General features: G+C 66.3%; 1 protein-coding gene across 2 annotated transcripts; it reads right to left on the bottom strand.

Moving 5' to 3' along the window:
* Window positions 1-704: 704 nt before the first annotated feature.
* On the bottom strand, window positions 705-22056 carry ULK1 (unc-51 like autophagy activating kinase 1). 2 transcript variants are annotated; one of them, XM_057526756.1, is made up of 28 exons: window positions 21723-22056; window positions 21284-21376; window positions 21160-21201; window positions 13342-13374; window positions 12972-13008; window positions 12126-12299; window positions 11969-12042; window positions 11613-11714; window positions 10511-10569; window positions 10334-10416; window positions 9864-9914; window positions 9273-9361; window positions 8246-8387; window positions 7499-7559; window positions 7203-7292; window positions 6559-6684; window positions 5960-6108; window positions 5749-5835; window positions 5026-5294; window positions 4163-4356; window positions 3722-3831; window positions 3491-3634; window positions 2923-3116; window positions 2649-2821; window positions 2450-2568; window positions 1897-2054; window positions 987-1122; window positions 705-897 (listed from the first exon to the last, which is right to left on the bottom strand). In XM_057526756.1, the coding sequence occupies exons 1-28, from the start codon at window positions 21831-21833 to the stop codon at window positions 842-844; spliced, it is 3156 nt and encodes a 1051-aa protein (XP_057382739.1). In that variant the 5' UTR covers window positions 21834-22056; the 3' UTR covers window positions 705-841. The 2 variants fall into 2 exon arrangements, with proteins under 2 accessions (XP_057382739.1, XP_057382740.1); XM_057526757.1 differs by having other exon boundaries at window positions 12126-12255; window positions 21723-21768.
* Window positions 22057-23944: the final 1888 nt, after the last annotated feature.

Here is a 23944-nt window from a genome sequence, read left to right as displayed (position 1 = left end):
CGTATGAGTTTTCTTTTTAAAAAAAAAAAGAAAAAAGAAAAAGAGCTGCAGAAGATAAGACACATCTTAGGAGTAAAGTGTGAAAGACGGCAACAACGTCTGTGCTGGGTTTTGGAAGCTCGGTGCTTCGTACTGTCCGTCCCTAAAAGAACATTTAAATAAGACGGCTGTGTCGCCCCGAGAGCAACCCGGGCGGCAGGCACAACACACGCGCTCGCGGAGCTGTCTGCACACGGATATGTGATTACGGGTGTGTACGCGCGCCTGGTGGTGCAACAGCCGGGACCGAGCGGCAGCCCCGGGTCCAGTCCGCCTGCATAAAGTGCTGGGTGATTCACAAAGCTGGGTGGTGCTCTCGGGGAAGGGAGAGGAGGGAGCCAGGAGGACACACCTTTTCCTGGGTGGATCCGCCGGGCAGGCCTGGCGGCTTTGGCTTGAGCGGGCATCACGGTCTCAGGGCCTCTGCTTGCCCTCAGCGAGACAGCCCTGGGGTCTGGGCGGGGTCGGGGGATGCCCACATGTCCCCACCTGCCATCGAGGCAGCCGGGAGAGAAGTTCTGATTGCCGGCTGGGCAGGGAGTTCTGCCCGTCAGCCAGGCCAGGGGACTGGCCCACGCTGAGGTTCTGTGCGGGGCCCTCCGGCGCCTTGAAGTCCACGGCCGCGGAGCCCAGGAGGCAGAGACGCGGCTTGAGGCCTGGCGGTCCTTCCCCCAGCACCAGCGAGCGGTGTCGTGGCCGCGGGCTTGTCCCTTCGAGCCCGGCCAGCACGCTGCTCCCCACCCCATGGATGGGCAGCGAAGGTCCAAGCCCCGTGGGCGCCGTGGGCCGCGCCTCCAGGAGGTCAGGCACAGATGCCGGTCAGCAGGGCCGAGAGTCTCCGCTCGATGCACAGCTTGCCTGGAGGGAGGGGGGGGGGCGGGCACCACGGTGAGCGGGCTCGGCTGCCCCCTCCCGCCCCCGCACCCGGGGGCCCAGGGGGCACTGACACTTGGCGATGTTCTCCACGTCCGCCTGGTCCGAGAGGATCTGCTGCAGCCCCTCCATGAGCAGCAGGGCCTTGTGGTAGCGCTGGACGCAGTCCTCCCGGCGGTGGAACATCTCGTCCAGGGCGGCCGACTGCACCTGCCGGGTGAGGGCGGAGGCTGGGCCCAGCTGCCCCCCACAGAGACGGGGGACCCAGGGCTGACGGCCGCACGAGCCACAGCGCCGCACGCTGTGGGCGCCGCCGGGTCACGCGCAGTCTCGACAGAGGCTTGCTCGCCGCCGGCAGCCGGGGTTACAGGGCAGGCGACCGGCCACCCGCACCGGGCAGAGCACTCCCTCGGTCCCGGTCACGTTAGTGATGGTCACCCCTGGGGGAGGGGGAGCTCGGGGACGAGGAGGCCGACTGTTCCCGAACGTCTGTTCGGGCTGCGTTTTTACTGCCCGAGTGAATTTTCTCAAAAACAGGCATTGCCTCAGAAGCAGCGCTTTTTGGGCACAAGGACCCCAAAGCAACAGACGCAGAGCACTGAGCAGGGCCCCTCCGAGCCCCTCCTGCCATCACGCCGCAGTTCCCAGCTGGGCTGCCTGTGTTGGTTTCCTCTAGAGAAGAAGGAACCAACTCACCTGCTAAGAGGCTTGAAAACCAGGTTCCCCCTTTTCCAGGTAAGGAACCTGAGTTTCAGGGAGGGACACGCCTGGGCTGTGGAGCCTCACAGCGAGGCGGAAGCCCAGGTGAGCTCCGGGCTCCCCGCCGGGGCTGGAGGGGCCTGGGTGACACTTGCTGGCTGAGGGGACGGCGTAGTGTCATCTCCCACCCCGGAAGCGGTGCCCCCTGAAACCCGGCGGAGCTGTGGCCGTCAACGCCCCCTGCCCGCCAGCGCCTCAGCCCGCTCGCCCCGCCCTGCGGCGTACCGTCTGCACCGCGTGGCTGAAGATGAGCTTCTCGGCGCTGACGCTCTGGACGCGGTCCAGCAGCCGCTGCTTGTCCAGGAAGAAGCGCTGCAGCCGCAGGCTCAGGCCTTGGCAGGACACCACGCTCGTCTTGTACAGCTCGTTCAGCTTCCGCACCACTGCGGGAGGCGCCCCGGCAGCTCAGGCCGGCCCCCGGGAAGGGGACCCACGCGACCAGCGGGCAAAAGCCCCTCGCTCCGTCCCCGGGGCGCTGCCCGACCCCACCTCCTAGGTGCTCTGCTCCAGCAACTCACGCCGTGCCTTCCCGCCCCCCAGACATGTGGGGGCCCTGCCGCAGGGCCTTTGCACCTGCCCGCGCCCCCCACTATCCCTCCCCGGGCTGGGCCTGCACCAGGTAACCTCCTCAGGAAGGCCTCCCTCGTCACCTCTTCCTCGCTGACCTTCTTCTCCCAGAGATAGTTATCCCTCCCTCCCCGCCTCCCCTGCCATGAGTTCAGGGTCTCGTGCCCCAAACGCTGCTGCTGCCGCCGCTGCCGGCCGAGGCTGCCCTCACCCTGCTTCACGGTGGACGACAGGCAGAGCTTGCCGGCCCGGATCTGGTCGATGGCGGTCTGCAGGCCCGAGGAGAGGAGCTCGGCCGCCTTCAGGTAGAGCACCAGCTGCTCCGCGAAGCTGGAGGGCGGCAAGGACGCGTCAGGGGCGGGGCCCGCTCCCCCGCTGCCTCCCCGCGGGGCCCCGCTGGGCACACCCACCCCCACTCGCGGCTCAGCAGGCTGATCTGGTCGGCCACCACGCTCTCCTGCAGCTGGAACTCGGGCCCCCCGGCCGCCTCGCTGGCGCTGCCCTTCAGGGCCGCGATCTCCAGGACGTGCTGGACAAAGACGAGCGTGAAGCGCAGGCTGTGCAGGATCTCCGTGTGCTCTTGCTGGGGAGACGGGCCGACTGAGGGGCGCCCCTCGGCATCCCGCGGCCAGCCCTGCCCGGACGCCACGCTGGGCCTGGCGCCTGCCCCCGCCCAGCCCTCACCTCCATGAGGGTCTCCTCGGGGAGGTCGGGGGCCTCGAAGGTCACGGCCCCCTCCAGGTTGGCGGCCACGGGGTCGGCAAAGCTGCAGCAGTGGCCGGGGGCGGGTACCTCGAGGGGGGCCTCGCCGTAGGCCCCGGGCGCCAGGTGACGGGCGGAGGAGGAGCCCGCCGAGCTGAGGGGGCTGGACGAGCCCACTGTGGGGAGAGGGCCGGCCGCCCCTCCGCGTCAGTGCTGCGCCGCTGGGACACGGAGCCCGGTCCCCGCCCGCTCCACTCTCTCCCTCTGCGAGCAGGCGCCACTGCGGAGGCCTCAGCCCTGCCGGGCCCCCGCCCACTGTCGGGGCACCCCGGAGCCCAGGCCGGGGCTGCAGGGGCCCGTCTGTGGGAGCTGTGCCCCCGAGACGGCCCTGAGCCCGGACCCCGAGTCTCCAAGGAGGACCCTCCCAGGGCCTCGGCGTGAGGGTAGCGCCCGGCTCAACTCCTGACTACAGCAAGGGCCCCTCCCGCTTCCTGACGGATGGCGCGGGCCGCTGACCCGCTGCAGCCGCGAGGCCAGTGACGGTCCTCACCTGAGAACACGGTGGCACGGGGGCCCTGGGGCGGCGTGGTCCCGCTGGGGGGCGAGCCCACCGTGAACACCACGGGGGAAGGGCTGCTGGCGGCCCCAGCGCGGGCTCCCGGGTGCAGGTTCCCTCCGAAGCCAGCAGACGGCGCTGGGAGAGCAAGAGGAGGGGCTCAGGGTCTTCCCGCCGCGGGGGCCCCCACTTCCCAGAGCGCTCCCCGGCGGCCCCCCCGCGCACCGGTCTCCATGGGCTTTTCCTGCAGGCTGTCCACGCTGCCTGAGTCAGGGGCCTGCGTCCCAAAGGCAGCCTTAAGGAGCAGATCCGTGAGGCGGCCGGCGCTGAGGGACCTGCAGGGTGAAGGGTGGTGAACACGCGCCGTGCGCCACCCAGGGGATCCAGAGACGCAGGCACCAGGCCACCCGCTGCCCAGGGCCGGCCCCCCGTCCCCCCCAGGCAGGGTCTGGGGGCCTCGCGGCCTGGTCAGCGTGCCCAGCCTTGCCCAACTGTGCTGGCCACTCGGTCCTCCCACCCACCCCGGGCAGTCGCTGTCACCCATTGAACAGACGCACAAACTGAGGCTCAGAAGGGGTTGAAGAGGGAGTGAGGTGCCCGCAGACAGCAGGCAGGGCTGGGTCTCTCCTCCCGCAGGCCACGTCGGGGGAGTCCCCACCCACTCACCTGCCAAAGGGGCCCTTGGCGTCCTCGGTGGGCCGCAGGCCAGGGCCCAGCTGCTGCCCCTGGAAGGGCCCCGCCTCGGAGAGGTCGGGCAGTGTCCGGTTCCGAGGCGGCGTCATCACCACGCCCTGCCGGGCCAGGAGAGTCAGCAAGTTCTGGGAGCTGGGGGTCTTGGTGAAGTCGAACGCGGGCACAGCCTAGGAGGAGCAGGTGAAGTGCTGAGAAAGACCCGCCACGGTGACATTAACATCCCAACGGGGTCAGCAGCGCTGGCCTGAGTCTGCAGGGCCCCACACCGCAAAACCCCAAACTTCCACAACCCAGGTCTTCACAGCAAAGGTGTGAAGGCAGACTCCACCCTGTGCTGGAGAACAGCGATACACGCAGATGCACGCGTCCGACCCAGGGCATGCACATGTGCATCTATGCCCTCACAGAGACACCACGAGGTAGCTGCACGTTCTGGCCCCATTTCACAGACAGGAAGACTGAGGCAAGGGATGAACTAAGTAATGTGCCCATGGTGGCAGCCTGGGTTCTCTGGGGCTCTGGATGCTGGGCCAGGGTTGGGACGCTTCCGGTCAAGGGCCAGAGAGCAGATGTTTTGGCTTTGGGAGCCAGTCTTCGTCACGGGGACGTGGCCACCCCACACACGTGAACGGGGAGACACGGATCCAGCCACCAGCCAGTGCAAGAGGTCTCAGCACAGAGGGCAGGCGCAGCTGTGCTGGAGCACACCAGCCCTGCCTCTGGCTTCCGGGGCCCCTCAGGTCCTGTGGGAATCTTACCAGGCAGAAAGCCCGGCGGCCCGAGCACATACAGAACCACTCCCCACCCACGCCCCTGGAGGCCCACGGCCCCATTACCTTGGTGGGGGAGCCCAGAATAGGGGGCAGGGGGTTCCGCTGCAGGAAGTCGGGCAGCTTGGGCGAGCCGCGCAGGGGCCGGCAGGACTGCAGCCCGTGGGAGGGCTGCGGGGGGCTGGCTTGCGGGTGGCCGAACGCCACCCCCAGCGGGTCCGTGGGGGGCTTGGGCAGCTTGGGACGGACCACACGCAGGTCGGACAGGTTCGGGGCACTGTGCAGGCGGCAGCCCAGCCCGGCGCTGTGGGGAGAGTGCTCAGGTGCCGAGGAGCCTAGGGCGTGACAGGACAGGCCCAATCACAGCCGTCCAAGGACTGCATGGCCCCGCCCACACGACCAACCAGGACAGTGTACGGAGACCCCCACGCCTGCTCAGGATTCCCTTTACCCTCGTGGCCACCTGTGCCGCACTGCACCTACGCTCCACTGCGCACCTGAGGAAACAGGCACAGAGGAGCTGAGACACCTGTGCGAGGTCACACAGCATGGCGGGGTCGGGGTGGGATTTGAGCCCCACGGTGGGCCTCCGTAAGCTGAAGGCTTAAGATTGTTAAAATAGTCTCATGGAGTTTCCTGCCTTCTTTTAACGTGTGAGAAATGATGGTTGTGAACCAGGAAAATGGCCACTATCCCAAGCAGCGACAGGCCAGCCCAGGGAGGTCAGCCCAGCTCCTCCGACCCTCCCCAGCTCCACCTGCACACCCACTGGGCCGGTGCTGCACCTACCTGGACGAGGGGACCTGCCACCCCGCATCTCGGCTGCTTGGGGGGAGGGCGCCCCGCTCCAGCCCGGCCGCTCGGGGATGGTTCCGACTTGGGGGCAAGAGGGGTTGCCAAGGTCAATGTGGGACAGAGAGTGAGTCCCTCCCCCGCCCCCCGCGTGGAGACGCCCAGTCCCAGCTCCGAGGCTGGGTCCACCAGCGGCGTGCAGGCTCACCCTGGGGAGACGGCGTGTAGGGCCGGCCCCCGCCCAGGGAGAGCTTCCTGGGCAGGGCGGCTCCGTGCTCGGCGTGAGACGGGGGTGACAGGCTGGCCCGCGCAAAGCCCAGCGGGCTGGTGCTGCCCGACCTGCGGATGGCAGAGGACCTGCGGACGCAAGCAGGCACAGGGTGTGAGGCCCCCAGCCACGCCCGGCCAGAGCCACCAGCATGCCACGTGTCTGTCCCCCTCCATTCAAACAACGGGCCTCACCAGCAGCCACAACCCGGTGGGAGCCGCCAGACCCCGCCAGGGCAGCCCCCGACCCACAGGGGCTTCTGTGAATTACAAAAAAAGGAGCCCTCTCCTCTTCCGAAACTTACAAAAATCGACTTTGTTTTTGTGGACACAAGACACTTCGCTGACATCTACCAGAAAGCAGTCACGGTACAGCTTGAGTGCCAGCGTGTCCACAGAGCGGTGGCGCTGACAGTCATGCAGCGCGCAGTCTGCACACCCGTGCATGTGACGGCCCTGCACTGCCCCAGTGGGCTGCACGGGGTTCTCGTTACAGCCCTCCGGGACGCGCCTGGCCACTGGGGGGCCCCGCGCACTCACCGTGCCGTCCGGTACTGGGTGGGTGACTGAAGGTTTTGCTCGATGCGCTGGTAGTTCTGCACCTGAGTGGGGACCGGGATGGGGACCGAGGCCCCACACCTGCTGCTGGAGAACGCCCCGGCCCGGCTGCGTGGGGAGGGAGGCCGGGGTCACCGAAGACGGGGCGCGGGGCTGAATCCCAGGCCCTCACACGCGGGGGCAGAGGCCACTCCAGGCCGCCTGCTTCCTGGTCTCTGCACACGGCCAGCACTGCCTCCCTGGTACCCCACGCCCCCCACTCTCTGCACCCAGGTGGCTTCTGGTTGGGACCAGCCAGTGGGGGGGGGGGGGGGGGACAGAGGACAGTGAGGCTGGGCCAGCTCCTGCTGGCACTGGGACTCACTGCCCACTTCACCCCACAAGCTCGGGGAGGGGGGGAGGGAGTGACGACACTGGTCTCTGGTGGTTCCGGTAACCACCCCTGGGCCCCAAGCCCACCCTGCGTCCCTTCCACCACAATCCCTTCCTTCCGCTGGACCACCCACAGGGGCCTGGCGCCCTGCCGGGCCTGAATGAAGGCAGGGCCTCTGGACGTGACCGCTTCCTGCAGGATCCGACTGGGGCTGGGGCGCTGTGATGCTGACTGCACCCCGGGCCCCGCTTACCCTGAGGGGCTGAGGGAGCTGCTGCAGGGCGGGGAAGGAGATGGGGTCCGGCCGCGGCTCTCCAGGCCAGCAGAGGCCGCCAGCGAGCTCCTGGCGGGGACAGGGCGACAAGACGACAGGGCCTCACATTCAGGCCAAACGAGCACAGACTCTGGCCCCTCCTCAGGACTCCGTCCTGCACTGGGCACAGCAGACTTGGCCCTTCCCAAACTGTCTGACCAGGCAGGTCAGGCGACAGCCTGGGAGCAGGCGTCGCCCTCCCCGCAGAACCGGCGGGGCTCAGGCTGGGGGCTTACCCGCTGCACATCAGGCTGTCCGGTGGCGGCTTGGCACCGACCGCCTCGGCCACCAGGTCACCTGTGGATGGGAGACGGGTGAGGCTGGGCCCAGGCACCTCTTCCTGGGGTGGGCCCGGGGCCACGGTGAGGCACTCTCCCGTCCCTGCTTCTGTCGCTCGTGCTGACAACCCCCTTTGCCTGTCTGGACCTCGTGGCACTCGAAGGAGACCCTGGTACCCTCCTCACACACCAGCCTTCAGCGAGCCCCAGGCTGGGTGTCCACACCTCCCAATCTGGGCCTCACCCCTCCTCCAGGACCGCTGGGTCCCCACCTTCCCGCTGCCCTCCTTGTGCTGCCGGCGGCTGGGTACGGGGCCTCTCCTCCCCTGCGGAGCCAAGCCGGCAGGCTCGGGGTGGCCCGTCGGACACCAGGGCCCGCTCCCACCCAGCCCCGTCCCGGGAGCCTCAGGGCAGCCAAGGCCATGAGAGAAGTGCCAGCATCCGGGGTCGCGAGGGGGACTGAGGACCCGAGAACAGAGCTCTGTGGGGTTGGGGGGCGGGGGCTGCAGCTCAGCAAACACAGCGAGGGCAGCAGCTCCCCCCTCGGAGCAGGCGCCCTGGGCGCTCCGCGGCGGGCAGGACTCAGCTCTGACTCTCTGGCCAGGCTGATCTGGGGTAGAAGCTTCCAGAAGCCCGTTCTTAGGGGTTCCGTCTGGCACGTCTGCAGTGATCCCCCTGCCCACCCCTGCCTGGTGGCCCCCGGACCTGGAAACTGGGCCGGGACCATGACGAAGTCATCAGTGTCACAGGACGAGTCCTTGCTGCTGCCGCCCGAGTCCCGGGAGCCCTGCAGGAAGCCGGCGGCCTCGGCCGGGGAGGTCAGGGTCTTCTGCATCTCCCCCAGGGCCTGGGGGTCAGAGGGGAGGCCGCTGAGACCCGGCCCCAGGGCCTGGGGGTCAGAGGGGAGGCCGCTGAGACCCGGCCCCAGGGCCTGGGGGTCAGAGGGGAGGCCGCTGAGACCCGGCCCCAGGGCCTGGGGGTCAGAGGGGAGGCCGCTGAGACCCGGCCCCAGGGCCTGGGTGAAGGGGGCCGTGGGGACGAGGCAGAGGCTCTGCACCTTCTCCTCCCCCAGGCCACCCCTTCTCCGGTGACCTCCCCACAGGAGCGGTCACCCCATGAAGCCCCCTGCTGCCCAGCACGAGGAAGCGCTTGGCCCCCAGAGGCTCCAGCGACCCCGTGCCAGGCGACACCCCCCACCCCCCGCCCCCGTGGCCCTGCACTGCACTCAGGAGGTGGGGCGTCTGGAAGGTCCGCCTTCGGGCGTGAGAGAGCCATGCTCTCCGCCACCAGCCTGGCCCTGGCCCCCACCAGGCAGGACGGACAGATGGACGGACGGATGGCCCAAGGGAGGTTCACGCCCCAGTGCCCCCGCCCCCGAGCACAACCTCGGCAGACCTCACCCCAGCCCTGTCCGGGGACGTGGGCTGCGGGGCGGGTGGGCTCCCAGGACACAGGGTCCCCGCCCGGGGCCACCCGCGCGCCCGTGCACACGCAGGCGCGGAGCTGACACGGTGCTGAAGAGACCGACGGGACACAGGGACCCTGAAACAGGCCTCCACCCGCTTCTAACTCCGCCACATTCACAAGCAGAACGTGTCTGAGTCTGGTGTGATGAGACCAGACGACACCGCAGAATAAAGGCGCGAGCTGGGGTGGGGTTCCTGCGGACGCCTGCACACCCCGGAGCCGAGGCGAGAGGAGCCCGCAGCCCGCCGCCCTGCACGCGACTCACCGGTGGGGAGGCCAGGTGTGAGGTGGAGCTGCTGCTGGAGCTGCTGCCGGACCCCGAGCTTGGGTACGAGGGCACGGGCACGGGCGGGGCTGGCAGAGGGCGCGGGTCAGCACCCGTCAGCATGGGATGCTCTCCGTCCGGGCCCGCGCGCTCCCACCCTGCCCACGTCAACCCCACGCCGAGCACAGCTGCCGGCTCGGGACGCCCCCCGGCCCCGCGCGCTCCCACCCTGCCCACGTCAACCCCACGCCGAGCACAGCTGCCGGCTCGGGACGCCCTCCGGCCCCGCGCGCTCCCACCCTGCCCACGTCAACCCCACGCCGAGCACAGCTGCCGGCTCGGGACGCCCCCCGGCCCCAGAGGAACCCGGGGACCGGGAGGGGACCTGTGCGAGGGGCCCGCCCTCACCTCTCCAATCCCACCGCACCAAGTCAGCTGAGCTCGAGCCCACCCCCTGGCCTTGGGGGCCCCTGGGGACTACAGGCTGGAGGGGGGCTGAGGAGCTGGTAGTCCCCAACCTCCCGGGGTGGGGCTGGCAGCCCACAGGGAGAAGGCGGGGCACGGGAGTGCCGAGACCCTCAGGGGACTCACACTTCTTCACAGCGGCACTGGCGTCGAGGAAGGGGTGATGGAAAAACTCATCTGCAGGAGGAGGGATGGGCCCGGGCTCAGGAGGGTCCGACGCCAGGGCTCCCAGGGTCGAGGCCAGGCCCCACTGTCCCCTGGGGCCCGAGCGCCAGCTGGCTCTGGGCCCCGTCTCCGCTGCCTCACGCCAGGAACGGAGGGAGGCAGAGCCCCAGCTGGCGGCTCTTGAACGCATCTGGCGCCCCCAGTGCGGCCCAGGCCCGGATCCACCCGCCCGGCCCATGGTTTTCCCAGCAGTGCTGCTCATTGCAAAACCGGGGATTTTACCATCTCCGCTGCTGGGAAAGGAGCTGCGGGCCCCGGGAAGCCCACTCACTGCCGCCACAGGGCCCCTGGGAGCGGGCTGTGCAGGACGTGGGGGGCAGGGGCGCAAGCCAGAGGGCCCTGACCCCCCAGGCCTGTCGGGCGGTGCTCACCGAAGTCCATGCGGTCTCTGTGGTTGCGCTGAAGCAGAGCCAGGAGCAGCTGTCTCAGCGGGGCCGAGGTCTCCCGGGGGATGCTGGGGGCACAGGGCACGACGTTGACAGGGCAGCCTGCACGGGGGGGGGGGGGGGGTGGGGCGGGTGTCTGTGTCTGGCGGGAGGGACACTCACGGGGGGACCAGCGTCTTGTTCTTCTCATAGAAGAGGCGGAGGTCCTGGGGGCTGCTGGCCTGGAAGTGGGGGACAGGGGGCCAGGTGTGAGCGTCCCCGCTGCTCTCGGACACTAGCCGCTCAGAGCCTCTCTCCCGAGAGGCCCCTGGTCCAGCACTGCCAGCCTGTCTGTCCAAACACTGAGCGCCCTCGCATCCTTCCAAGGAAGGGGCCCCCCTCCCCCCAGCCAGGCTGTGGAACCACGGGGACCACACAGGGGGGCCAGGGGGGCCCAGAGCAAGGATGCTGGCTGGTCCCCCTTCCCACCTGCTGCGGGTGCATCCTGGGTATCTGGTGTGACCGGTCGTGTGCTTCTTGAAATTAAAAAGTGGCCCGTACACCCCACCCCAGCCAAGGGCCCCAGAACAAGCTGGCCCCCCCAGTGGGCCCCACCCACACGCCTGTTCATGTGTCACGCGCTCAGCACTGCTGTGTGCCAGGCACTGTTCAAGGCACGGGGGGTACAGCCAAGAGCAAGACGGCCCCTGCCTTCCCAAGGCCAACACGCCAGCGGGGGACAGCCCTCGCTAGTCACTTGCTCACGTGCAGGAAACGGCAGGCAGGGAGGTGCGGGGAGCAGGGATGGGGGCAGCCTAGGTCACCGGGCAGGCAGAGGGCGCTTTGGGGCAAGCTGGCAACAGTGGAGAGCTGCCGGGTCGGTCCACGAGGCCACTACAGGACGCGAGGGCCTGCGGCATGGGCTCAGAGCCCTGGACCCTTTGGGATCCAGCACACAGCAGGCCACTGCCTTCCAAATGCAGGGTGTACCCCAGAGCTTGGGGTCCTGGTACCAATTTGGTGGGTCACGCCAGCCCTGCAATGGGCAGGAGGGAGGCCACGAAACTTGGTTCAGACACACACGTGGACACACACAGGTGGGCCCCAGAGCCAGTGGAGACTCCGGCCTCGGCCCTGAGCGGGACAAGGCCCTGAAGTGACTGCACGCTGGGGAGCTGGGCGGCCACGTCACTCCAGTGAGGGGAGGCTGCGGGACGGTGACGGCCGAGGACCGCTGGTTTGCAGAGCTGAGCGCGCCCACACCCTCTGCCCAGGGGGCCCTCACCTGGAAGGGCGCCTTCCCCGTCAGGCACTGGTACACGATGGTGCCGATGCTCCACAGGTCCGCCTTCCCGTCGTAGTGCTGGGACATGATGACCTCCGGGGCCTGCGGGGGTACAGTGCGGTCGGCGCTACGGCGAGAACGGGCGCTGCGCGTGCGCCGAGCGAAGTCTGGCTCCAGCCAATCAGAACAGACGCCAGCCGAATGCCACAGACGTGGCGGGAAACGGTACAGGCACGCCGGCTGCCACCCGAAGTGAGGCCACGGGATGGGGCTCCGCTCGGGACACGGGAGGGAACCCCACCGCGCACGCCCCTTCCAACAGGACGGGGCAGCAGGGGCTGGGGCGGCCCACCTACCATGTACATGGGGGAGCCGCAGAGCGTGGCCGCCATCATGTTGCTCTGCAGGTACCGGGCAAAGCCGAAGTCGGCTGCAGGCGAGGAGAGGCGTGAGAGGGGCGGCCGCGGCCCCCGGGCCCCCGCCGGCCTCCCCGGGCCCCGGCCGCCGCCTCACCGATCTTGACCCGGATGTTGCTGGGGGTGGCCCGGCGCCCGCCAGGGTTGGACAGCAGGAGGTTCTGGGGCTTCAGGTCGCGGTGGATGATGCCCTTGCTGTGCAGGAGCCGCATGGCGCCCGCGATCTGCTGCAGGAAGAGCCGGATGGTGTCCTCGCTCAGCGTCCGCATGGCTGAGGGGAGACGGGCTCAGTGGGGCGCAGCTCACCCGGGCGCCCCGAACGGCTCCCGGGCCCCTCCCTGCGGTCTCCAGGCCCGTCGGCCACGCCGTCTGACTCTGAGCTGCCCCGGTGTCCCCTCCCGACCTGCGAGCCCCGCGCTGCTGCCCAGCACACCCCGCCCCTCCTCAGGTGAGGACCGCTTCTCAGCAGCTCCCTCTACCCCCTGCTCACAGCACACACCACGGCCAGCGGCTGTGCGATGAGCCCCAGGCCCGGCCTCAACAGTGGTCCCCCACCTGCGCCAGGGCCCTGCGGAGGCCCGCCCCCTGTGGAGAGCCGGCCCCCGCTGGGGCCCAGGACAGGCCTGGCTCCCGCAGAGCTGCCGACCGGCGACTGGGACCCTGCCGAGCACCACATCCACAGCGGGCCGCACGGGGCCCCGCTCAAGAGTGACCCTTGCAGACCAAGTCTGCCCTGTGAGGCCATCCCTTGTGGTTCTGACACAGCATGTGTCCCCAACGGGGCTCCACTCCCGCTTCCATCTTTCCCAGCAGGCGCCAGGGGGATGGGAGGATCCGCCATCACCATCAGGCCCAGGAAGGCTCGTTCACGCCAGGCCACCTCTCAGAATGGGTCAGGGTGAGCCTCGGCGGGCAGCCCATCCCGCCGCAGGTGTCCACTCACCGTGCAGGTAGTCGGCCAGATCGCCGCCGTTACAGTACTGCAAGAGACCGGCCACACGCCTTGGTCAGCGGCCAGGGCACACCCTCCAGCCCTGCCCAGGTCTCCCACCACCCCACCCCTGGACGCCTGCTCCCCGGGCACTTGGTGCCCTGTCTCCAGCCTGGGGCAGACGTCCCCCGCAATCCGTGCTTGAGGAGGTCAATGGGGGTGCTCACCGCCCCGCCAGCACCTGCTGCGGCCGCTGGGCCTGCTGGTGAGGTGGCCCTAAGCCCACGGACATGAAAACAACTTCTAACCCCAAGGTGACAAGGGGCCTGAGAGCCGAGAGGGCCCAGCCTCCCTGTCCTCACAGCTGGCCTCCAGGACTCACCTCCATGACCAGGTAGACGGAATTGGCCATTTCCTGCAGGACACAGAAGAGGCGGTGAGAGGTGGAGGGGAGCATGCCCTGTCCCCCAGTCTGGCAGCCGTCTGGGAGGCCTGGCTTGGCCCCAGTGTGACCTGGGCACCCGGCACCTGCAGCTGCCCTCAACACACCACCTGGGCTCAGGCAGGAGAGGCCAGTGAGCGTGGACACTGGCTGGCCTGGCAGCCCTGGGGCCTGTCACGCCGGGGCTTAGCCAGCTGCTCAGTGGCCCGGAGATGAGGATGTCTGAGAGCCAAGTGGGCTGAGTGACAGGAGAAGCAGCCAATCAGACCACTCCATTTGTCAAGTCTGGGGAAGGGGCTGAGGACCCAGGAGAGGTGTCAGGGGTGGAACAAGGACCCCACCTCCCAGGGAGAGCCCTCAGCAACCCAGGTCTCCATCAAGGTCAGGGTCAGCCCTGGCCCTGAGGTTTTGACAGGGCTCAGCTTGCTCTTCTATGAGTGGTGAGTCCTGGCCAAGGAGAAGCACTTAGTGGGGGACCCAGGCCCCCAAGAAAGGACACAGCGAGGGTGTGAGGGCCTTGACTCTCAGGCCACGGAAACTGCTCCTGGCTCCGGAATCAAAGATGCCACCAGCATTACAGGTTGGCGCCGCCAGCCCACTGCCGGCCAGCTTCCGGCTCAGCCCGTGGCCACCCACGGCCTCGGGGTGCCACAAGCGTCCTCAGCTCGGTCCACGCCAGCAAGACCCAGGAGCCCGCTGCTCAGGCCAGCACAGAGACACCCCCGCACCCATGGCCCCGGCGTCCGTCCAGGAGGGACCCCTGAGATCCCCAGGTCACGGATGAGCAAACTGCGGCCGGCAAAGCCAAGTCAACCAGGCAGGCGGGGTCCTAACCACTCTGCCCTCCTGCAGACAGTGCCCTCCCCTCTTCCCCAGGCGGGGTCTTCCCTAACTGAGGGGCCCTGCCAGCCAGGAGCAAGTCCCCAGGCCCCTTCAGCACCAGTACGTTGCTGGGCCTTGGGGACCAGGAACAGCCCCTGCCCGCCGCCCAGCAGAATGCCCCGAGTCCCCATTCCCCACCAGCACGCTGCTCACGGGCAGCTCCAGCTTCTAACCCCCACGGGGCAAGGGGGCAAGCGCGTGAGCTGGCCCCGAAGCTCTCAAGGTATGGGGGGAGCCCCGAGGGAAGCCTGGGTGGGAGGAGGGAGGTAGCTGCAGGAGGGACATTTCTCAGTGGCCTTTGGGGGAGGGCACTCGAGGCCCAGACAGACTTGATCCCCAGCAGCGGGCCACCGCCTTCCACCCCTGCTCAGGTGCCAGGGATGCCCCCGCCACCCCGACCGGGCAGGACAGAGGACCCCTGATCAGTCACCCTACCCCCAGGAGGTTGGGCCTGCGCTCAGACCCACACCAGTAGAACATAAAGCCACTGGGTGACACCCCAGGTGTAAATGTCAGCCCCCTGAAACAAGAGAAGACCCCCCATGGGGCTGCCCCGGTGGCGCAGTGGTTGAGAATCCGCCTTCCAATGCAGGGAACACGGGTTCAAGCCCTGGTCCAGGAAGATCCCACATGCCACAGAGCAACTGAGCCCGTGCGCCACAACTACTGAGCCTGCGCTCTAGAGCCCGCAAGCCACAACTGCTGAGCCCACGTGCCACAGCTACTGAAGCCTGCACGCCTAGAGCCCGTGCTCCGCGACAAGAGAAGCCACCGCAGTGAGAAGCCCACGTGCAGCAATGAAGACCCAACGCAGCCAAAAATAAGTAAATAAAATAGATACATTTATATTTGAAACAAAAGAGAAGCCCCCATGCCTCCAGAGCTCCCCCAACAAGGGGCTGTGGGTCCAGGATGGGGACGCCCCGGGGAGCAGGGCTGAGAGGTGGACGCTGAAAGCTCCGGGGCTGGAGGGGCCACGTGCCCCACCCTGCTTCCCCAGGCCCTCACTCAGCCGCGTGTCTGGCAGGGATGCAGAAGCCTTCCCAAGCGCCCAGCCGGGCTCCTCTGGGAGGGGGTGGGCTCCGTCCACCGAAGCAGGGAGGCCCAGCACGCAGGCCCCGCCCGCCCGGGCCAGCTGCGGGGAGAGATAATGCAGGGAGAAAGTCCCTGGTCACGCCGCGCCCGCGACTGCGACCAACCGGCGGGGTGGGCCCAGGCCAGCGGGGACAGAGGGGGACCAGGAAGAGGGAGATCCCAACAGAGGGAGGCTCTGAGAGTCGGGCGCAGAGTCCAGAGGCTCTCGGGCAGAGGGGCCAGAGATGAGGACCCAGGACTAACCCAGGAGGTAGAAGCAGCCACTCCCCGTGACACCGAGGCCACCTGTCCCTCACCTGCTGTCACCCTGACCACGGCCACCTCTGGGGACGTGCTGAGCAGGCTCCCGACTTCCCCCGCCAGGGAGCAGCCCTGTCCCGAGTGGCCCAGAGGTGCCACACCGCCAGAGGGCAGGGCAGGGCTCAGGCCCAGGCACCTCCAGCTCTAGCCTGCCCTCCCGACAGGCCCCCTGCTCCGCAGGAAAGCCTCCGATCACCCACCGAGCCAGGACGGGCAGGGGCCGGATGACAAGGACAGGAGACAGATGCAGCGTCCATGCCCCCCGAGGGTCCCCGGGGAGTCACCCAGGGCTGGCAGCACCGTGGCTGGATGGGGACGAGGGGCCTGCCAGCTGGGAGGTGAGTGCCGCGCACCCTGGACCCCACGACCTCCTGCCCCAGAAAGGAGGCGCCTGTGCATCAGTGACAGCATACAGCCCTTCGTGCCCAGGAACCCATGGGACCCCCGCACAGGACCCCCAAACCCACTCCAGCTGGGGGTGCTTCCAAACACCAGGCCAGACGCCCTCCCTCCCGAGGGGCCACACCGCGGGGCCCGCCGCCCGCTGGCTCGGGGCTCCTAGCCCTCCCCGCTCCCTGACACCCCAGCCCCCCGAGACCTCCCTGAAGCCTTCCTGGCGCCCCCCAGGCCTCGGCGAGCCCTCAGTGAGCAAAGACCAGGGGCTCTGGGGCCAGGCGGGGCTGCAGGGGTCCAGGCTCCTCTCCTCCCCCGACCTCTGTCCCTTCACCCCGTGGGTCACCCAGCAGAGACCGAGGGTGTTGCCCACAGGCCCTACTGTGCACGGAGCCCAGAAGGTCAGGGCCTGAGGGGGAGAGCACGGCAGGGCTGGGCCGGGGAAGTCGTGCCCACCTCTCCTCACCAGGTGGGATTCGGGCCTGTGGAGGCCCAGCCTCGGGGTCCCCCACTGCCCTGGCTTCAGAAGGCCCCTTCCCCGCCCGCGGCATCAGCTTGTTAGGCGCTAACCCCATGGGCTGGCACGAGGCTTGGCCACGCCTGCAGCGCCCCCGGTGCAGCGGTCTCCAGGACGGCTGCGTGCCCAGGCCCCCCTGAAGAAGCCGGCTCTCCAGGCTCCCCGGCGGGGGGGGGAGGTCAGCGCGGCCTCGGTGGCGCAGCTGGTCTGCCCCTGGCAGCCTGCTGCCCACCCAAGACCCGGAAAGGTCCCGCCTCGGCCTTCCTCCTCGTGAGCTAAATTTGGTCTCCACGAGCTCCCCCAGGCGCGGGGACCAAGTGGACGGCAGACAGCACGCCGCCTCCTTAGGGGTCGGTCCAGACGCGGTCTAGACACTCGAAAGGACCAGGACTGCTTCCTGGGGCTGCGGCGACCGCCGAGCCAGAGGGCTCTCCTCCTGGGGGAGGCGGATGAGGGGGCTTCTGGCCGCACTCTTGTCCCCAGGAGTCCGTCACGTTACTAATGCAAAACCACCAGCACGGCCGAGGCGCCGGCCTGCCGGGCCCCCGGCCTACAGGGAGCACACCGGGGTCACCCCCATCCCGCCACTCACCCCCGGCGCAACTGAGGACCGGGCAGGTCCCATCGACGTCCCAGCCGACTTAAGGGGAGGAAACGGGCACAGAGAGGTCCTGTGATTCTGCCTGTCATACAGCTGGCGAGGGAGGGGCAGGGCCGGGCACCAGATTCCTGGCCGCTCCACCGTGCGTGCGGCCCCCAGGGAAGGGGGTGCTGAACCCTGACCTGCACACCTCGAGAGGACAGGCGAAGCCCTGAAGGCGGGATGAAGCGGCGCCCTCTCCGTCTCTCAGTGGCGTGCCCACAGGCCCTGGGGACCGGGCTGGCCCGGGTGTCGGGGCCAGGTGTCCCAAGCAGCCTGGCACGGGTGCCCAGGCACGCAGGAGGCCGCCCTGCCTCCACAGGGTGCTAAGGTGCTTTGCTTAAGAGGATCCCAGCTCCCGGGCTCGGCCAAGCCCACTCTGTCTGGTGATCCTGGGCTGGGCCTGGTGGGCAGGTGGGTGGGCGGGCACTGACCTAGTTAACTCCTTGGAGTGGGCCGTCTTGGCTCCAGAAGGTGGCAAAAGCCACAGCCAGGGCCGGAGCACAGCCGCCCACGGGAGCCGCGGCACTCCCCGCCCCCGGGCTCTCCTGGACAGCGCCCAGACGGGAAGGGATGCCCAGCCCCACCCTGAGGAGGAAGCCCACCCTTCCTCAGGGAGCCTCCTTCAGCTTCCATTGTGTGCCTGTGGCTCCCGGGGGGCGGGGAGCCGGGGGCAGGCCAGCCGCCCTCTCCAGCCCCCTTCTTCCCACACACCGGGCCTGCCCCTGACTCGGGAGAAGCAGAGGACACTTCCAGAACGGAAAACACAGAATCGACACGTCCCTGCCCGGGACCCACCAAGCCCGCCTGGGTCACGGTGCCCACCACCGAGAGCCAGGGTTCTGGAAAAAGCAAGGCCAAGGGTTGTCACTGTCCTGAATGACCCCACAGCGAGGCAGACCTCTCCCCTTGACTGAGGTGTCCACCCACCCGAAGTCACTAGGGGTGGCTCTGTCAGCCAGGCCGGGAAGTGAGTCACCCAGCTGTGGGAACCAGCTGGACGGCGTGCTGGTCTCAGGAAGGCCCTTGTCCCAGGGCGCATGCTGGGCAGGGCTGTCCCCTGACCCCTGTGATGGCCACTCTCCCCAGAAAGAGCACACTCAACCACGGCCCAGCAGGCGAGGCCAAGACCCAGAGCCAGCCGTCTGCCCCTCAAGGAAAGGAAAGGCCAGGGGCTCCCGCTGCCTGCCCACATGTCTGCGGGCCACAGAGCAGAGCACCACCCCAGAGGCCCCCCACACACACCCACAGCGGCCTGACAACAGTCACTATTCCGTATGGCCACGAAACAAAACCTCCTTAACAGACAAGAAGCAACCTGAGGAGGAATATTTGCAATATTCCCTATCACGGAAGGGCTTTCCTTAATATATAAAGAGTTCCCACCAACCAATATTTATATAGCACTTACTAACTAACAAGTACAGATCTAAACACTTAACATAGACTCAAGCTGTCATCACAACCACCCTACGACATAGATGTACTGTTATCATCTCCCATTTTCTGGGTAACACTGAGGCACCAGGAGGCTGAGTAACCTGCCCAAGGTCACACAGGTAAGTAAATGGGCGAGTTGGGCTCAGAAAGGCAGTAGGGCGCAGGGCCCATGCCGTTAACCACAGTGCCGTCCAACCTCGGTAATCACAAGACCCACAGGAGCACATCCCTGGGTAGGAGGCATTCCTGGTGTTCACATGCACACAGATGCTGAGCCTCCCCCGAAGGTGAAAAACAGAACCATAAGAGATGTCACTTTCCACCTCTCAGGCAGGCCAAGATGAAAATCTGACAACCGAGCTCCTGGCAAGGATGTGGGGAGACAGGCCCTCCTGCCAGCAGCGCTGCTGTGTCCACGGTCCATCCTCTATGGACCACAATCTGGCAACTGTTCCAAACTAAAATACGCATCCTCTTACTTCTAGGAATCCACCCGGCAGACACACAGTCATGGCAAAGGTGAATCCAGGAGAGTCACCACCACACTGCTGACATGTCAGAATCCCAGAATAACCCCACATCCCTCCAGTGGGGGACTGGTGAGGTCAACTGTGGAATATAGGGCCACGGAACACCACACAGCTGCAAATAACACCACGGTCACAGTCGTAGCAATGTCAGCACACACAGTGCTTACGAGGACCACTTTCAACCAAACAACTCCAGACTCTGTTTTACGGAGAAAGACATGGATGCACAGACAGATTAAGACACTCGTTCCAGGACACACAGCTCGTTTAAGTGGCAGAGCCAGGACCGGAACTAGGTCACCTAGCTGCAGAGTCTGGACTCGGAACCTTGCAGAAAGAAGGGGGGATAATTTCCTTGGGAGGTGAGGGGTGTCACTTCTCACATATGGATGGAGTCCATGTGGAGTGACACAGACCTTCTCAAAGACACACACTTAAGTGAAAAATGCCACAGTAGCACTGTGGATGGTGTGGCAGCAAAGAGGTACGTGAGGATGTGTCACTGTCCCCAGAGAGACCCTCTGGGGGAGATGGGGCTCACTGGGACAGGGATGGTAGAGTCACCTTCTTCCACGTCCCTTTTGTACTGTTTCTTCATTTTTTTTTTTTTTAAGCCAAATCATTAACTGTTTTTAAAAGCCATGATTTCCTGGGTCCCATGTGTGTCTCAGACAAGTGTCTAAGGACTCGGGGAGCCACCCCACACCCCGAAGGCTGAGAGCACAGAGCCCCGCGTGGGGGGCCTGGAAGGGAGGGGCTGGCTGGCCTCTGAGCACTTCCTCTGCACAAGGGAAGCCACAGCACCGCCAGCCCTGGAGGAAGTGGCACTGCCCACAACCAGGTGTGTGGCCCAGCCAGGATGGGAAGGAGGCGAGCAGAGGCGGGGGCAGGGGACAGGGAAGGGTGGGAGAGGAGGAGGGGGAAGGGGGCTGCCCTCGCGGCCCCAGAACACAGCTTCCAGGCACTCCCTGTCGCTGTCACATTGGACCTGGGCCCTCCCCAAGTCACCTCATGTCATGCCACAGCCCCCAAGGCCACAGCCCAGCTCTGAAGGGGGAGGGGGAGGACAGGGAAGGAGGGAGGAGGCCACCAAAACACAGACAGCCTGGCCGGGAACTTCCCCTCAGCCAGGGGCTGGTCCCGTGGCCTCAGTAAACAGGTTTCAAAACCATTAGTCAGCACTTTGGCCCTCAGATCTGCTGCCTCAGGTTCCTGGTCCCCAAACTGGGTCTCCAGGGTCCCAGGCCTGGGCCGAGGCTGGGCCTCCCCCGCCGCCAGGCCTGGGGGCCCGGGGTCACTGGGGGAAACAGGCCGCGGTCTTCTGGGCCAGCTAGGCCTGAGATGGCCTCATCAGCCGGGCACCCGCCTCCCTCCTGCCCGGGTGGCTGGCCCCAACTGCCAGCAAGAAGGAATCTCCCTTAGCCCCGCCCCTCCCCCAGTCTGACACAGGGAGACAGTGGCCAATGCCGGGCCGCTGGGGTAATGTCAACAAACAATCCGCTGGCCCAGACAGGTGGTCCAGGCCGGCAGGGCTGCCCTGAGCCTGCGCTGGGGACAGGACTCACCGTCGCGGCCACTGGGCCAGACACCCCCGAGGGCCACGCTGTAGCCAGACCTCCCTCCGTGGGGCAGCGCTGCGGCCCGTGGCACTCAGGTGGCCGGGGAACGTGGGAGCTCTCCCAACATGCCCAGAGGAAACCCAGGCCCAAGAACTGGGCTGAGGGTGGGGTCTCCAAGGTCCCAGCAGGCCTCCGACGCCCATCCACACAGGGGGTGCCCAGCTCCTTCCCCCAGTACGAGATGCTAGCCTAGAACAGTCCGCTCCTGGCCAGGGTCTCCAGCACTTGGCTGGACTGGGACTTAAGTCACCGGGGCCTGAGGCTGTACTGGGGACAGTGGGGGCGGGGGGGGGGGAGGGGAGCACACCCCCTCCCCACCAAGACGGCAGCCCGCAGCCTTACCTGGAAGTCATACAAAGCCACGATGTTTTCATGTTTCAATTCCTAGGACAGAAACCCAAGTTTCCCGTGAGTGAAGCGGACTCACCCATCACCCTCTCCCCTCCTGCTTCTGAGGCCAGCTCACCTTGAGGATCTTGATTTCCTTCCCCAGGAGAGTCTGGGACTTGGCGAGGTTCTTCTTGTTAATGCACTTGACAGCGACCTCCAGGTCGTGTTTCTGAAAACCAAGCGCGGGTGTCCCTCAGGGGCGGGGAACCCGGGAACCCCTTGAAGGCCTTGCCCAAGCCAGGTAAGCGCCCAGCAGGTCCCTGGAGATGAGGGGGTCAGGAGTGCATGTAAGGGGGACGTGGGGTCCCGGGGCTGTGGGGTGAGACGAGGGGCGCCCGGCTGTGTTCATGTGGGGTCTCCAGCAGGATGAGGGGGCCTCTGGGGTGTGGAGGTGGGGATGGGGGTGGCCGGCGGTGGGGATGGGGGGGGTCCCTGGAGCGGGGGATGGGGAGAGGGACCCCGGGGCGGGGGGGCCGCCCTCGCCGGCGCTCTGTCCGGGCCGGCCGGCCCCTCACCTCGCGGTGGCGCCCCTTGAAGACCACGGCGAAGGCGCCATGCCCAATCAGGTCCTTGCGCGAGAACTCGAACTTGCCCACGGTCTCCAGGCCGCCGCGGCCGGACTCCATGGCGCGGGCCGGGCCAGGCAGGCCGGGGCTCAGGCGACGGCACGGGCCGGGGGTGGTGGGCAGGGGGCGCGCCCCATCGGGCAGCCCGGGCTGCGGACGCGATCCGACTCCGACCCAGTCTTGACCTAGGCTCCGACCCTAGCTCAGGATCCGGCTCGGGCTCCGGCCGGGAGACAAAAGAGCCGCGGCCGCCGGGCCCGGGAGCCTGAGACGCCGGCGCAAGCGCACAGAGTGCCGGGCGGGGCGGAGCCTGGGGGCTAGCCTGGCTGGGGCGGGGCGGGGCCTGCCGGGCGGCCGCGCTCAGTGGGTGGTGGCGCTGGCGGCGGGGCGGGGCCTGTTGGGGCGGGACCAGACGGTTGGGGCGGGGTCAGTAGCAGGCCCGCCTCCTTGGGCATGACAGGGGAGCTGCAAGCCTCGGCATGGGCCAAGGGTCGCCCTCCAACCAGTTCTCCTGCTGCAGCCTTACACTACGTCCCTTGTCTGCGCATCTGGGGGGCGCACATGTGCCATAGCCGCCGTTAATACCTGGGACGTGGCCTGTGTACCCCAGGGCTGGAGATTGGATAGAATAAATTCCTAGAAAGGGAACGACTGCGTTGCAGGTTATGCATTTAAAATTGCGCTCGATAGTTACAAACTGTCCCCCAAACTGCACCAAACCTAAGAAATAGCCCACAAGTCCTAAGGTTAGGTAAATCCTGGTGCATCCTTTCTATGGAATAATACACAGCAGATACTTAGAGGCAGAGGTGCTCAGATAAAAAGTGCTCCAAGGGACTTCCCTGGTGGCGCGGTGGTTGAGAATCCGCCTGCCAATGCAGGGGAAACGGGTTCAAGCCCTGGTCCGGGAAGATCCCATATGCGTCAGAGCAACTAAGCCCGTGCACCACAACTACTGAGCCTGTGCTCTAGAGCCCGCGAGCCACAACGACTGAAGCCCAAGCACCTAGAGCCCATGCTCCGCAACAGGAGAAGCCACCGCAATGAGAAGCCCGCGCACCGCAACGAAGAGTAGCCCCCGCTCGCCACAACTAGAGAAAGCCCCCGCGCAGCAACGAAGATCCAGTGCAGCCAAAAATAAATAAATTAATTAATTAAAAAATAAAGTCACTGGAGAGAGATGTGTGTATACCATACCTACATATGTATATAGCTTTATGTATGTATATACATATATAGGGTACCTAGTACTATACTATGTATGCATATATAGTACATTGGGCAATTATAACAGCTAACCCATTGCTTACCATGTGCCAGGCAGTAGTCACTCCATATATTAACTCATTTATTCCTCACAATGATCCCATTAAGTACTTGCTATGATATCCCTATTTTACAGATAAGAAAATTGAGGCCCAGAGAAGTTAGGTAAAAAAGTCACACAGCCAGCAAGAGAAAGAGCCCGGATTCTCACAGGAGAAACTGTTAACAGTGGTTGCTTTGGGAAGAGTCGGTCCTTTTCACTTTACACCTTGAGTGTGAATTGCTCCTATAGCCTTCCATTATTGCTTTTGCAAATGCAGAATTCTAAACAATCCTCCCTGCCACCCCTGGTCTTCAGTCATAGCCCTGGATGGTTGCACCAGCCTGTGGGAACACACTTCTGAGGGGTAGGCTCCCAGGCACTCCGTACCCCGGACTGAGGCCAGAGACCATCAGAGCTGGAAGGGACAATGGGTCTCCTGGCCCACCATCTTTGTTTTCCAAGGACGAGGTCTGGCAGTGCCACGTGGTCAGCCGTAGCCTGCCCTCACCTCCTCATCCATCCCCTCACTTCATCCAATGACTGTGTTTTCAACACCCAGAGTTGCCACAGAAGAAAAACACAGAATCCCCTCCTTCAAGACCTTCCTGTTCAGTGGTTGGGGTCGGGGGACAAGACGGGCAATGATTGCACAGACAGTTGTAAAGTTTCAACCCAGGAAAGTGCAGAGAACGGGCAGGGCAGACGGTGGGAGCCAAGATTGCTAGACGGAGCCTAGTTCCCCTGGAGACATGCCTCCAGGAGCCCAGCGCACCCTGGGAAGGAGATATTCGCCCTAAACTTGGGAAGTGACAGGGCAGAAGTTAGGAAGGAGGCAGATGAGATGGGATGTGTGTTTGGAAAA

Source organism: Balaenoptera acutorostrata, chromosome 13 (genome assembly GCF_949987535.1).
Source record: "Balaenoptera acutorostrata chromosome 13, mBalAcu1.1, whole genome shotgun sequence".
Lineage (NCBI taxonomy): Eukaryota > Metazoa > Chordata > Mammalia > Artiodactyla > Balaenopteridae > Balaenoptera > Balaenoptera acutorostrata.
The sequence above is the reverse complement of the archived record's forward strand: the minus strand, read 5'-3'. Positions and strand labels throughout refer to the sequence as shown.